Source organism: Marmota marmota, unplaced genomic scaffold (genome assembly GCF_001458135.2).
Source record: "Marmota marmota marmota unplaced genomic scaffold, marMar, whole genome shotgun sequence".
In the NCBI taxonomy this organism is placed as follows: Eukaryota; Metazoa; Chordata; class Mammalia; order Rodentia; family Sciuridae; genus Marmota; species Marmota marmota.
In genome coordinates this window covers 15,463,254-15,477,574 of record NW_025999853.1, presented here as the reverse complement: position 1 = coordinate 15,477,574, position 14,321 = coordinate 15,463,254, and the positions used below count along the sequence as shown (strand labels likewise).

Here is a 14,321-nt window from a genome sequence, read left to right as displayed (position 1 = left end):
TTGGGGGGCGGGGGGACACCTCACATCCAAACTAAAACAGTCTGTTTTTTGTTAAGCACAAATTGAACACTTATTTCCTTTGCCTCTTTTTCATTCGTTTTCTCCTACTGCCATCCCAGGTCTCTTGATCACCTACTGGACTCCTTGCTTGGCCTCATGGAAGATAAAAAGATATGACTAGAACCCTTCATGGAACTTAAAACTGAATGCAGAACATCAGATACACCAATAAAAAAATTATACCATAAGATAGACTCAGGTAAAGGTTATATGCTATAAGAATATCATAGCATAACTGAGGGTTCAGAATGGAAATCACACTTCCCATTAAGTATCTGTAGCTTTATGAAGTCAATGAGCTGAACCATCAAGGTTGGGCACAACTTTAGTAAGAAGGATGAAGTAGGTATTCCAAAGTTAGGAAGTGCATACACAAAAGTGAGAAAGAAAGACTAGTTATGTGTTTCCTGCATTCTCCCTAGGTCTGAGGTTGGCAATTAGCCTTCAACAAGCAGAATAAGTAATCCTCAAAGAGCTATAACTTCTGCAAATACAGAGGTTTCATCTCTGAATATGCCCTGACAAGGATATCAATGGATTTCAGTAACTTCAGATTTCCTATATTTAGCAAATAATCTTCACTGAATTAACCAATTTTCCGCCCTTGGTTCCCTGCTGTGACTTCCCTGCTACATCTTCTGAGCTGATGTTTGCAGGCTCTAGGAACTCTCTCTTCCAGGCCATCCTGGTAGTACTACATGGTTATTTAAATTCTTTGAATGAGCTACTAAATAAGTTACCCACTACAAGCCTGCAACACAAATACCCATTCCTACTCTATGATATAAGGAGGCTGCACATGGAAATACATATACTTTCTAGATCAGTCCCTTGCTAAGTGATTTTCCCCACTGCATTCCTACTCATGGGGTTGTTGAAGGTTAACTACAATGATGAGTGCAAAAGTGCAACATTACCTGAAACGCTGATGTTTGGGTCCAAGTTGCCACTGACCATCTGGAGCTTCATATGGTTCTTCTACCTCATACACATTTGCATCAGTGTCCTCCCCACTGCAGGAATCCTGCCATTCCAACTCTCGAGTTTTCCCTATAGCCATAATAAATGGCAAATTTTCATACTCTGGTATTTCCTCATAATGGCGTATATTTTCATATTCTGGAGCACAGCTGTTTGTAAGAGACCTGCAAACCACCTGACACGATGACTCCTTGGAGAGCATTTGGTCATCTAAAGACTCAGCTCTCAGACCATTAACTATGCTGGTCTGGCCCCGTGACTTCTTCCTCTTCTTTTGAGATTCCAGACTGTAATTATCTGCAGAATATGCCTTGATGGGTTTACTTCTCTTCTCTTCTCCCATCATGAGGTCATGCCAATTACTTTCAATCCCTTTCTGCTCCCCACAACTGCCTGTGTTTGTGTCTCCGAGCTGGCTACTCTTGGACCAAAACTTCTGAAAATCACTCTTCATGAAAGAGATGGACAGTTTCATATTGAGCCACTTCTTAAGAGAGGTCTTCTTTGGAGAATCTTTACAAGGCTTAGTGCACCTGTCCATATCCACAGCAGATAATGATTTTGCTCTAGGCTTGGTGAGGGCAGCGGGAGGCTCACTATGTGAGGATGTAGTAACAGACTTCAAGGATTCTGGGTTCCCTAAAAAGGGTAAAATAGGATGAGGTAATTTCCACACAGGCTTTTCTGAAGTTCGTTTAGGCATGTCAAAGGGGGATGACGATGACATACCATGGTTTGAGGCACACAAATGATTTCTTTCTAGAACCTTCTCTGAATTTTTTTCTTCATTTGAGGGATATGAACTTTTCTCCACAAGTTCCTCCGAGGCAGCCTTTTTAAGTACTCCTGCAGCAGGCAAGCTGTGTCTTTGAGGTTTTTTGGGGACAATTTTTGAGGAACTTTCCTCTGTTACTATAGATTCCTTTTGCATTTGAGGGACAGACACTCCCAAGTTACAGGCAGTAGGCAGATGTTCATTGTACGTTAATTTGAGTTGCTTTGGCAGGCTCAAAGATAGAGTACTGCATCTTATAAAACTGGTCCCTTGGTCCGTGGCAAGTGCCATGCTAGCACCGTCTACTGATGTACCATCAGAACTCAAATTAGAGTCTGTATCTAAAGAAGGTGCCACTTTTTCAAAGGAAGATGTTTCCTGACACATGGCTTGTGAATTGACTAAATCTTGACTGTCATCGTTGGAGTTGCTATTCAGTTCACTATTATTTCCTGGTTTCACTTTGTCCACCTGTTCTTGGTTACACAAAACATCCTGATGAAGAACACTGACTTTGTTGTTCTTCAAACTGTCCTCAATAAGACAAGACGAGCTGTTGTTGAAATTCTCTGGTTCTTCAGTACTTTCATTAGGAGTGTCTATATACTTTTGGCGTAACAGGCGAGCAGGACGTGTTTTTCTGGGCTTGGGAGTTGGAAATCTGGGGGTACACGGTACTAAATGAATTTCTAAGGGACCAAGGTCTTCAACTTCTGTTTTCTTACTAACTCCATCTGAAGATATAAAAGTATTCCTTTTTCCATTTTCTAGAGCTTCTTGATCAGATGAATGAAAGTGACTATTTCTTTTTTCACTGCTGTTCTGACAAGTTTCAGGACTTTGAAACTCATCCCTAGGAAGCTGTACGTGGCAGTTGTGATGAACAGGAAGTTTCACAAAGCTCGACAGAGAGGGTGACAAATCTGCAAGTTCAATTCTGAATTGTCTGTTGGAATTACAGCCACCATTCCTCTCTGGGTTGTCTGTGGATCTGTGCTTCTTCAGGGAACTTACAGGTGATATCTGTTGTGTTAAGACATCTTTGAGCTTTCCTTCTAGGATGCTTGCCTTTAAAACTACCCCACTCTGGTTCTTGTGTTTTTCACCACGAGAATCCCACCTACTCTTGGTTTTTATAGTCAAAGAGGACTCATCAATTTTACTATTTTGTAAATTTTCTTTCATTTCTAGGGGCTCTAAAACAAGCTGCTTTACATATGAATCTTCTCTATTCCCAAGCTTATGGACACACTCAGACCTGCAGGAATATATTGGTAAAATATAATCACTGCTCTGATCCTCAACATTTTTGCAATTAAAGTTGTCAGTGCTTTCAGGTAATTCCAGTTTATGCTCCTCCAGGTTCACAGAGATTGTTCCTGATGATGACTGCCCAATGTCTCGGACAGGTGAGCTCTTCAGAACTTTCGGTTTCGGTGCGATTGCTGGTTTGGTTTTCTTTGTTGATTGTGGACCACTAGCAATCACAATGTCAGGTTTAGGTGCAACCGGTGGAGGAGATGGCTTATTATCTGCTACCACAAACTTTGGCTTGGGGGCCACTGGTGGCTTCTTGATCTCTAGAAAGAAAAAAGTATAATTAAATCATAAAATAACCAAAGCACAAGACAATAGAGGATTATATTGGATAATACTTTTACTTCTATGAATGTACATGTTAGTAGGCAGATTATATCACATTATGTAGAGTCAACATTACTTTTGAAGATTCCTTAAATTTCTAGTATATGTAGCTTTGGTATGTTGTATATTATTTAGTAGGTCCAATGCAGTTTTTCTTTCAATGTTGACACTAAATAAAATAATTGATTTCTTCTGTTAGAACCTATACACTAGTTTTCAGTTCATTTGCTGAATGCTAAGAATTAAATTTGCCTACAGAATTCAACTCTTTAAATTTCTCATATACATAAGCCATAGTGTCTTTCTACCTTCATTTTATCAAGAATCTTTTTAGACTCTTCAGCAAATAGAAATCCCAAAACAATTTTAAATAAGAATACAGATATCAGAAATTTCTACCCTGAAAAAATGAAAATGAATTCTTTGGTATTATTTAAACTCATAATAAAGCTGACATTTCTCAGTACAGGTGTTACCAGTCCGGCATTTTCATTATATTCCTCTTGGAGCTTTGTTTTTTAAATATCCAGACATCATTTAGAGTCTCTGATGGTAGAGCTTGGACAATTGTATTTCTTCTCTATTTCATATGTGATTATGTTGTTCATTCTTCTTCTTCTTTTTCTTTTTTAGTTGTAGATGGGCACATACCTTTATTTATTAATTTTTATGTGGTGCTGGGGATCGAACCCAGTGCCTCACACCTGCCAGGCAAGCACTCTGTCACTGAGCCACAATCCCAGCCCTGTTGTTTGTTCTTTGTTAATAACCACTATTCTATTGCATTTAAAAAATGGCCACAAGTTCTAGTGTAGCAATTCTTCCTCAACATTCCATATGAAGTATTTAATTATCTCCTATTATACAATGCTGGATTTGTGTAGACCTGTTCCTGGCATATAGGAACTTGATAACAGCTTTACACAAAAGACCTATTAAATAAAAAGGTATATAAAGACCGTATATCTGTATTTCTTAATTTTTTTAAAGATCTCCCACATAAACTGTCACTTATCAACCATATTTACCCAAGGAAACCTGAGGTGAAACATGTTTTATCTTGTACTTCTTATAATTATGCCTATTCCTTTACCAGGATTTAATACTTAATAAAAACCTTACTTATTAGGGGAAAAAAATGTTTTCTCAAATATCTGTTGCACAAAACTACTGGACATTGTTAATTTACTTGAACACACAGAGGCTATGATATTTCATTTTGTGTTGATTTTCTTTTCAACAAAGGAAATTAGTCACAACGTTTGGAAAAATATTACATGGAACTAAGTTAAAAAAAAAAAAAAGTAGGGTACTCTACTTCCTTTTCCCAACCAGGAAAGAAATTCCCAAACCTCTAATACTATATGCACAACCAAGATTATACAATAACAGATATCTTCTCACCCAATTTCTTGATATAATATTATCAAAATTAAGGAGGATAATGAATTTTCAAAACAATGAAAAATTCTACAGAGAGGATGGGGGTGTGTCTGCAATCCCAGAGACTGGGAGGCTGAAACAAAAGGATCTCATGTTCAAGGACAGCCTAGTCAACTTTGTGAAACCCTGTCTCAAAATAAATATAAAAACGGCTGGGGATATAGCTCTGTAGTAAAGCACCCCCGGGTTTGATCCCTAGTAAAGCAAATTCCCAAAGTAGGCAATTTTCATTTATCTGTTCAATAAGCATGTTATTATTCTTGAGGGTTTTTAAGGCAGAAAATAATTTTGCAAAACCCTTCAAAGTCTAGTGATAATGCTGATTGGTCCATTAAACTGTCAATCAATCAAGTTAAATCTTCAGAGAAAGTGTGAATTCCATAGGACTTTTCCTAACCTCCTATCTTAAAAAGAAACAGACTGTCATGTTGATTTCATTTCTGTCATCCTTGAAACATCCTACCTCTGGGATTTTTGATAGAATTCAAAAAATCACTTTTACAAGATGAAAAGAGTTCTGGAGATGAGGCTACCCAACAATGTACTTAACATTTATTTCTGAATTGTATACTTAGGAATGGTTATGATGATAAATTTATGTGTATTTTACCACAATTTAAAAAATAATCTCATCTAATTAATCTTTTACTTTTTGACCTTTAGAGCCTTGTGAGAAGTTTCAGTGTAATTAACCAACCATTTTTGCTTTTTAGCTGAATCATTCTTTTAAAAAAATCTCTGGTACCAATTTCAGTCTTTTCTTTGAGTCTTCTTCTAAGAGACATAAATTCTTATTCTCTCTTGGTGTCACAGAAATTAAATCAACCACATATGAGCTGAGGTTGATTTCCAAAAGTAGAGTTCAGCATTATGCTCCTTAAGCCCTTAATGTATACTCACTGAATTAAGCAAATACCTGTGAACTTGGGCTTAGCATTGTTGGTTACCTGTGTATTAAAGGGAGTCAATAATGTAACTCAGGAACTGGCTGACCTAATTGTGTGCTTTTGCAGAACTGGCTGCCTCAGTTTCCCTACTTTTAAGTGGGTGACTTGAAAGATCTATGAAGATTGTACTTCACAGATATCTACTTTGGAGAACCCTGATATGCTGTAGCCTCTTTGTCCCGTGTTATTTTTCTTCAGTACACCTTTGTCTGTCTTTGCCACTAGAAGGCAAGCTCCAGCAGGTTGCTACTTTCTCTTAGCTAACACATAAATATACTCATTATTATGTCTCAGTGACAGGAAATTCCTTAAAAAATAATCAATATTCATTTTAACCTCACATGATAGTTTGAAAAGTAAGTAGAATCAACCAATAGCATTAGTGAATAATTCCTTAAAATGATTAATAGAAACAAAGGTTCAACTATGTCACTGGTATTACAATATACAAAATCTTTCATTATTATTTTTTAATGGCTCTATTTTGAAAGAAACACAACTAGAAGAAACAAGACATTATAATATGGTGTGCCACAATATTAAACTCTTGAAATAAGCGCATAATGTTTGGAAATGAATTCAGCACCTTTGGATTTTAATACAGTATGAACTGTCAACCCCAAAGCTTCTTTAGAGCAATGTAGCAAATCTTTTATTTACACAGCTGTTTGGCTCCAGGGAAATATAAGGTAAGAAAGTGAAACACTAATACAATTTTACTATTACAAACAAACTTGTCTTCTGTTACACACAGATGGCTGTGGCTCACTTGCACTCTCTCTTGGCTACTGGGTCAGATAAAATGCAAAGCACAGACATTAATGAGACAATAACTTATACACGTTCAAAAAGATACAAGACATACACCAATAATTACTTCACCTTTTTCACATACTGCTTTGAATAATTCTAAACTCTACTGAGCATCAATTCTTCCACAGATGTAGAAAAAGCAAAGCAAGCTCTTCTTCAGTATACATACAACTTGGATGTTCTACAACATCCCTCTACTTTCTTAAATTAAAACAACGCTCCCAAATGCAATAGATTAGATTCAAAACAAACACCCCTGCCTGCAAACTATAAATAACTTTCCTAAAATTTAACTATTATGCCAAAAAAGCACTATGTGTTTGCAGGTTAGCGTATAAGAACAATATATATGTAGTTTTATAAGGATGGGATAGAATTAAACCCCAGCTCTCTTTCATAATCTAGACATAATAATAATAATAAATTTTATCAGAGGGTGAGCAAAAAAAATAGCCAATGCTTCTCAGAGAACCATACCAAAAACCAACTAACTCAGCTATACACAGGAAGTGTCCCTCTTTCAAAAACACCACAAAAATGTCCGTGGATTTCTTTAATTGTAAAGTTGATCAAATATAAAAATAGCTTGCAGTACTTTAGGGTAATTCCAATGAAAGAATCATAAACTTTCAGACTGGGCCCTAGAAATCAAGTTTACATATATAAATGTCAAATGCTTCTGTACCTGTTCACTATAAAGTATTAGGACTAAAATTGAACACTGATACTCATATGATGAATATTTTAAATATTTTTGACCCCACAAAGAAGGGAAGAACTATACATGGCTGGAAGGATTGTAAAATTGCTAAGCACTTTTAATTTAATTATATTGGTTCAGTCATTAAAGAAACCTTGACAAGGCACAGAAATTTGGGATGAAAATAATACAATATAAGCTTTCCTTAATAAATAAAAGCTTATAAATAATTACAATAGAGCTTTATGACATTTCTCATGTACGTTGCACATAACATCAAAAAGGAAAAAAATCCACAAAATCTTCTACAGAAATATTTCACTTCTTGGTTTCTTATTTCTATTGGCTAACTTCTTGCCTCATTAGTTGTAATCTGATTATTCCTAGCAAACCAACACTCCAGTATATCTAGGCTTTAGAGATAATACATATCAGAACATTTAGAGTGCTGTTTGACAGTTTCAGGTTGCAGGAATTTTAAACAAATGCCAAGAAAAGCAATCAGAATTTAACATGATACTTAGGTGCTGAATCTACAAGTAACTTTTAGGAGAAGATTCAAACTATTTGATTATAAAATTTCTAAGTTTCTTTCAACATAGACAAAGGTAAAAAAAAAAAAACACCACTTAATACATTATTAAGTGGCTGGTTTTAAAATTAACCCATGTTCTTATGAAATGACTGTATCACCACTTTGGTAATTATTTTGTAAAATAAAACTTGTTCCTTAGAATGTTCAGCAATATATTGTCCACCATGGATGGAAATCCACACAAAGGTAAAATAGAGGCTTTGTCATTTGAATAAGGGGAAAAGCCTATAGGAAGCAGACAGAAAACAAGGCTTTGTTTACACTAAGCAGGTAGAACTAGGGGGGAGAAAATCCCAGAAGAAATGGAGTGAAGATGAGCATTTCCAGAGGCAATCCCACTGTACACTCAGGTTATCAGGAGTAAAACCAGGAGGACATGAGCAACAATATTTAAACCTCTTTTATAAGAAATGGAAAGGGTTTTCAGTCCACCCTAGGTTTAAAGCGACTCACTCTAGTGGCTCAGTTCAATACTCTGGGAACACTGCCCTTTCCTAGAATAAATGATTTCTTAATAGGGGAACCTATGCTACCCTCACACGCAAAAACAAAGTCACTCCAACTGTAGGAGAAATGAGCAAATGCTCTCTTTCCATTGCGCGTTTCACCTGGAGTTAAGAGCCCCCAGCACAGGTCTCCCTTTGAAGGGAAGTCCCAAGAGGTCCAACAGCCCTCTCTGAAGGAAGGGACGAGTGAATCGAGCAGCAAACCCCATTCGCTTCGCAATTTGCCGAGATGCTAGGGAAAGGTACAGGCCACGCGACTCTCCCACCCTATCGGAGAAAGTTGCCGGAGAGCCCCAGCTTGGAAAGCGCTCCTTACAAACTTTCCAGCGACAGCGCGAGCGCGGCCACTTACCGGCGGCAGAAGTCATGATTTCCCAGAGCAGCTCGCCTCCCCGCTCGCTCCCCTCAATCCATGTTCCCCTTTCACTCCATTGTTTTCAGAGTTTGGGCAGAAGAGAAAAGCCCCCGCAGAGCCCACATTCTGTCCCGTGCCACCGCGGCGAAACCCGAGCGCCGCACAAAGGATGCAGCCGGCTCCAGCTACCCTACTGCGCTCCCGGGCGCGAGTCGCTGGTAGCAGGCGGGCGAGCACGAGCGCCGCCCTGCCGCGCTCCGGGCAGACGGCCAGGCGCGGGCACGAGCAGAACTCACCGCGGCTCCGCTGGCGCGCGCCCCTCTCAAACTCCAAAAAAAAAATTTATCAGTGCGGCGGGCGCCCCCTGTTAGTCGCGGCCGTAAAAGGCAGACAAAAGCCTCAGCGTCTTCCAATCGAAGAGCTAGAACTTCATTCTGCCCCCGCCCCCACGCTAACCCTCTGCACCAATAAGCGGACGAAAAAAGGGGGCGTGAGCTGCGAGGCATGCTGGGAATTGTAGTTGTCAAGACCTACGGGACGGGCAAGAGCAGAAGCCTCGGTGCACGCCTGTTCTCCTGCCTGCCTTCATTTCCCATCGTGCTGAGGCGGGTGGCATGGCGGAGAAGGATGACACCGGAGTTTGACGAAGAGGTGGTTTTTGAGGTAAAGGGAAAATGGCGGTGGGTGTGGGTTGCCTTTGTTTGAGAAGGACGAAAGGGAAAGCAAAGGAGACTGGGCGATCCCGGGGCGAGGGATCGACTGACGCGCTCTTGACGGCCTGGACCACCCAACCCCAGCGATTTTGGGGCCTAGTATTGGCCGCAGCCTGACAGGTGTAGCCCCAGGCGCCTCGGCCTCGTTCTCAGGCCCGCCCAGAATTCCCTGTCAGAGAGGGGTTGCCCGGCCCTAGGGCGGGATCCCAGTCCATTCCTTCCACGAGACTAAAGCACCGCGGGGGGACTGTTCCTGGGCGGGGCCGGAACGTGCATTCCAGATACTATTACAATTCTGCTGTCCCCTTTTACATCCTTGAATTTTTGGGTCGCTATCCAATAGTGCCTTGGGTCACTGTTCACCGTCTAGGTGTGGTTCCCGAAATGAAGGCAGCAGGTGCCACTTTTCTGGCATGGATTAGTCTATGGGTGTGGGACCTGCAGTGAGTGGTTAGGGCTGGGGCGCCTTAGCATCTGGGTTCCATTCTTTTGTCCTTTGCTATTTCGCGAGGTGTAGCCAGTTTTGAAATCAAGGCTCTGGATCAGTGCTTTTGTGTAGGACTATTTCAAGGCGTTCTCTGCCATCTTGAATGAAAAAAAAAAAATCAGGCGAGTTTTTTTGATACCATTTTTCTGTCAGGTAAAAATTCACATCGCTGTTTATATGCATTGCATATGTGTACTTTAGCTCATCCTAGATTTTAAGAAAAGGAAAATGACCCCATGCCATACAACAAGATAATGAGGAACTAACTGCGGAATGTTAAATGTTGACATGTTCAACTGTCATTGGAAGATTAATTTGGAAACGGCTGTCTCTTCTTGCAGCCTCCAAGAACTATACCCGGTAAACGAGATCCAAGATGAATCTTGAATTATGAATCGAATTAGGAAGATGGAAGGGAGAAAAGATATCGTAGGAGAAGAGCTCTGAGTATGCCTAGGGTGGGAGATGTGGAAGTACCTGGTGTGCATTTTTAGGGGCTGGGGTGTGGCAGTTCACTGTGTAAAGTGGTTTGATGTTTCCACAATGTAGAAATTGTGGGAAATGTGGCCATTTCACTATAAAGTAGAATCTGGGTGCAAGGAGTTCACTAAATTTTGGAAACGAGAGAAGAAATAATGGAATAATGCTTTGGATAGGCATTTTCAATTGCATATGGGAGTTGAAGGAGGGAGAAATCTGGGTTGCTTAGATTTCTAGAGCAGGGGAAACTGGTAACCATATTTTTTAGCCCATTATTCTTTGATTTTTGAGTATAATAGTAATAAATGCTCAAAGAACATTTTATTGTGGAAAATAAACACAACTAAAAAAATTAAATGACCCATTTCCCACCACCCAAAGATGGCCACTACTGACAATATGCTATGTATTCTTACAGACTTTTTGTTCAAATGAATGTTAATGTGTATGAGATTTGTTAACATAAAACATATACACGTAGAATTTTATATATATTTTTTCACTTAATTTATCATACATCTTTTTCTACTCATCACTCTTTGAAAACATGATTGTTAATATGCTATCCCATCATGTAACATATCATAACCAGTTTCCCTTTATGAATAGATTGTTTCAAAATACTGTAGTAGTCAAACCTGATATAAGTCCATCTTTTACTGAAACTCTGATTTTCCTTAGAATATTTTCTAGGATCTAGTAGGTCAAAGAACATGAACATTTTAAGATTTATTAAGAAAGGTTATGCCAATTCACATTTCTTTTAGGAATAAGAAAGTATTAATTTTATCAAATTATTATCAACAACCTTGTTAGTTTCCTTTAATCTTTGGAGCTTGATAGGCAAAAACTGCATTCCATTGTTCTGATTTACATTTTGGGTATTTATACATTTATTAGCTATTTTTATTTCTTTGCTTGAGTGATTCTCTTCATTCATTTGTCCACTTGATGCTACCCCCCTTTTTTTTCCTGCAAATGCTGGAGATTGAACCCAGGGTCTCTCACATGGTAAGCATTCCTCCTACCTTGAGCTACATCATACCCAGCTTAGCTTCTTAAAAATTGACTTAGGAACTGGGGTGGGTATATGGCTCAGGGGTAGAGTGCCTCCTGCCTACTTTGTTGCTTAGCATGCTCAAGGCTCTCTAATCAATTGGGGTGTGGGGGAAGGGATGATGGATGGATGATTTACATGAGTTCTTCAAATACTATTAAGCCTTTATTCAAATGTAGGAAAAAAAATTCCAATTGCTGCTTATTTACTCTAAGTAATACACATTAATTTGTATTGTTTTAGTGAGTTTTTTCATTGATATAGACAAAAAACTGACAAGAACAATTTTAGAGGAGGAAAAGTTTATATGGGACTCATGGTTTCACATGTCTCAGTCTATAGACAGTGACTCCATTGCTCTGTGCAGCACATCATGGCAGAAGGGCGTGGAGGAGGAAAGGAACTCAAGACAGGAAAGCCAGGAAGCACAGAGACAGCTCCTCTTACCACAGACAAAATAGAAAACCCAAAGATGGATCCCCAGTGACCCACCTCCTCCAGCTACACCTTACCTGCCTACAGTTAACATCCAGTTAATGTCTATCAGGAAATTAATGTACTGATTAGATTAAAGTTCTCATAACCCAATTATTTCACCCCTAAACTTTCTTACATTGCTTTACACATGAGCTTTTGGAGGACACCTCATATCTTAACCATAATTATAATATTAAGAATAAGCATACATCATAAGTATGCAAAAGACTGATGTATGTACACACATTGCACACACCTATGTAAGCAGCTTCCAGATGAAGAAACAGAATATTAGGGCTGGGAATGTAGCTCTGAAGTAGAGTGCCATGGGTTCAATCCCTCATATGGCAGAGAGAGAGAGAGAGAGAACATCAGAGAGAGAGAGAGAACATCACTGGGACAATTAGAAACTCCCTTCTCCTTTCAGTCACTACTCCCCACCACAAAGATAAGTTCTATTCAGACTTGTAGTAACTAACCTAGATGACTTTTGTGTATGCGTATTTTGGGGGGTTTGCTTACAGACTTTCCAATTCCTTTTACATTTTCTTTTGTATCTGGATTTTTTTGCTTTCTGGCTTTCTTTGTGAGGTTCATCCACATGATGTCAACATTTTTATTTGGGCATAGTATTCTGTGTGAATATATGAGGATTTAATCTATTTTTTTTTTTAGGATAGTCATGAGGTAAGTTTCCAGTTTGAAACTGTTATGAATACTGCTACTGTGAACTTTTTGGTATGTGCTTTATTAAATGTATTTCTGTTGGCTATATACTTCAAAGTGGAATCAGTTGAGTCATAGGAAAAACATAAGTTCTCCTTACATATTGTCAAATGTTATTACAAAGTGTTTGTACCAAAGTGTTCTGCCAACAATGTATGAAAGGTTAAGTTCTCACCACCACTTGTTCATTTCAGTCTTTTTACCATTCTGGTGGCTATAGCCTGGAATCTTCTTGTGGCTTTAATCTGTATATCCTTGATAAGAAAGTTAAGATATTGGGCTGGGGTTGTGGCTCAGTTGTAGAGCACTTGCCTAGCATGTGTGAGGCACTGGGTTCAATCCTTAGCATTACATAAATAAAATAAAGTTATTATGTTCATCTACAATTAAAAATATTTATTTAAAAAAAGAAAGTTAAGATGTTTAATATGTTTATTTGCCAATTGTAAAGCCACTTTTGTGAAGCCTCCTCAAGTTTCTTGTATTTTTCTATTATTTTGTGTTATTGAGTTGAAGAAATTCTTTATATATGCTAGGTGCAAGACCTTTAATGGATATATATACTTTACCTTTAGTGGATATATATACTTTAAATCTCTTATCTCAGTCTTATATACAAGATCTGCCCTCTGTTAATAGTGTCTTTCAATGAAGAAGTTCTTAAATTTATTTATTATAATTCAACTTACCTTTTCTTTCTTTCTTTTTCTTTTTTTTTTTTTTTTGTGGTGCTGGGGATTGAACCCAGGGCTTTGTGCATGCAAGGCAAGCACTCAACCAACTGAGCTATATTACCTTTTCTTTTATAGTTAATGCTTTTAAAGAAATATTTGCCCACCCTACCCGTCACAAAGGTATTTTCTCTAAAAGCTTTACTTGACCTCTTGCATTTAGATCTTCCATCCACATGGAACTGATTTTTGTATGGTATAAAGTGAAGAATATGAGTTTTTTTCTTTATTTCTTTTTGCCATATGGATGTCCAATTGGGTGGCATCATTTAATGAACACACTGTTCTTTCCCCACTGAGTTGTAGTGTTGTGACAAGTCAGGGTATCTTTTATGTGTGAATTTGTTCTGAATTCCCTCTTCTTTTCCATTGGTCATTATCTTGCCCTTTCCCATGTTTTTTAATTATTGTAACTTTGTAATAGGTATTAATATCTAATTGGATAAAACCCTTCAGCTTTCTTTTTCTTCAAATTGCTTTTCACTATTCTTGCCTTATTGTATTTCCACATAAATCTTGAAAGACTGTCAATTTCAGTTAAAAAAAAAAAAACTTAATGAGATTTGATTGAGATTGCTTTGAATCTGTAGATTAATTTTGGAATACTTGACATCTTTACAATATTGAATCATCCAATCCCATGAACATTTATTGCTTGCCTTCCAAATGAGTCAGGCAGTTTCCCATCTTTTTGTGCTCTAGTACTGATTTTACAAAATGAGAATTATCTCTTCCATGAGGATATAGCTAAATGGCCCTTATAGGATCTAGGTCTTTGCTGGAGAATGGATGTTGTATATCACTTCCTTTTTTTTTTTTTTTTTTTTTTTT

General features: G+C 38.2%; 2 protein-coding genes across 4 annotated transcripts in view; one reads left to right on the top strand and one right to left on the bottom strand.

Moving 5' to 3' along the window:
• Fgd6 (FYVE, RhoGEF and PH domain containing 6) overlaps nt 1–9,071 on the bottom strand; it is a 113,464-nt gene extending 104,393 nt beyond the window's left edge. For both annotated transcript variants that reach the window (XM_048803733.1, XM_048803738.1), the window contains exons 1-2: nt 8,817–9,071; nt 978–3,396 (exon numbers count right to left, since the gene is read on the bottom strand). In XM_048803733.1, the coding sequence (XP_048659690.1) occupies nt 978–3,396; nt 8,817–8,832 (2,435 nt within the window). In that variant the 5' untranslated portion in view covers nt 8,833–9,071. The remainder of the gene's footprint in view (nt 1–977; nt 3,397–8,816) is intronic.
• A 267-nt stretch (nt 9,072–9,338) lies between these two features.
• The window catches only part of Vezt (vezatin, adherens junctions transmembrane protein), a 78,271-nt gene continuing 73,288 nt past the window's right edge, over nt 9,339–14,321 (top strand). For both annotated transcript variants that reach the window (XM_015482925.2, XM_015482924.2), the window contains exon 1: nt 9,339–9,482. In XM_015482925.2, the coding sequence (XP_015338411.1) occupies nt 9,447–9,482 (36 nt within the window). In that variant the 5' untranslated portion in view covers nt 9,339–9,446. The remainder of the gene's footprint in view (nt 9,483–14,321) is intronic.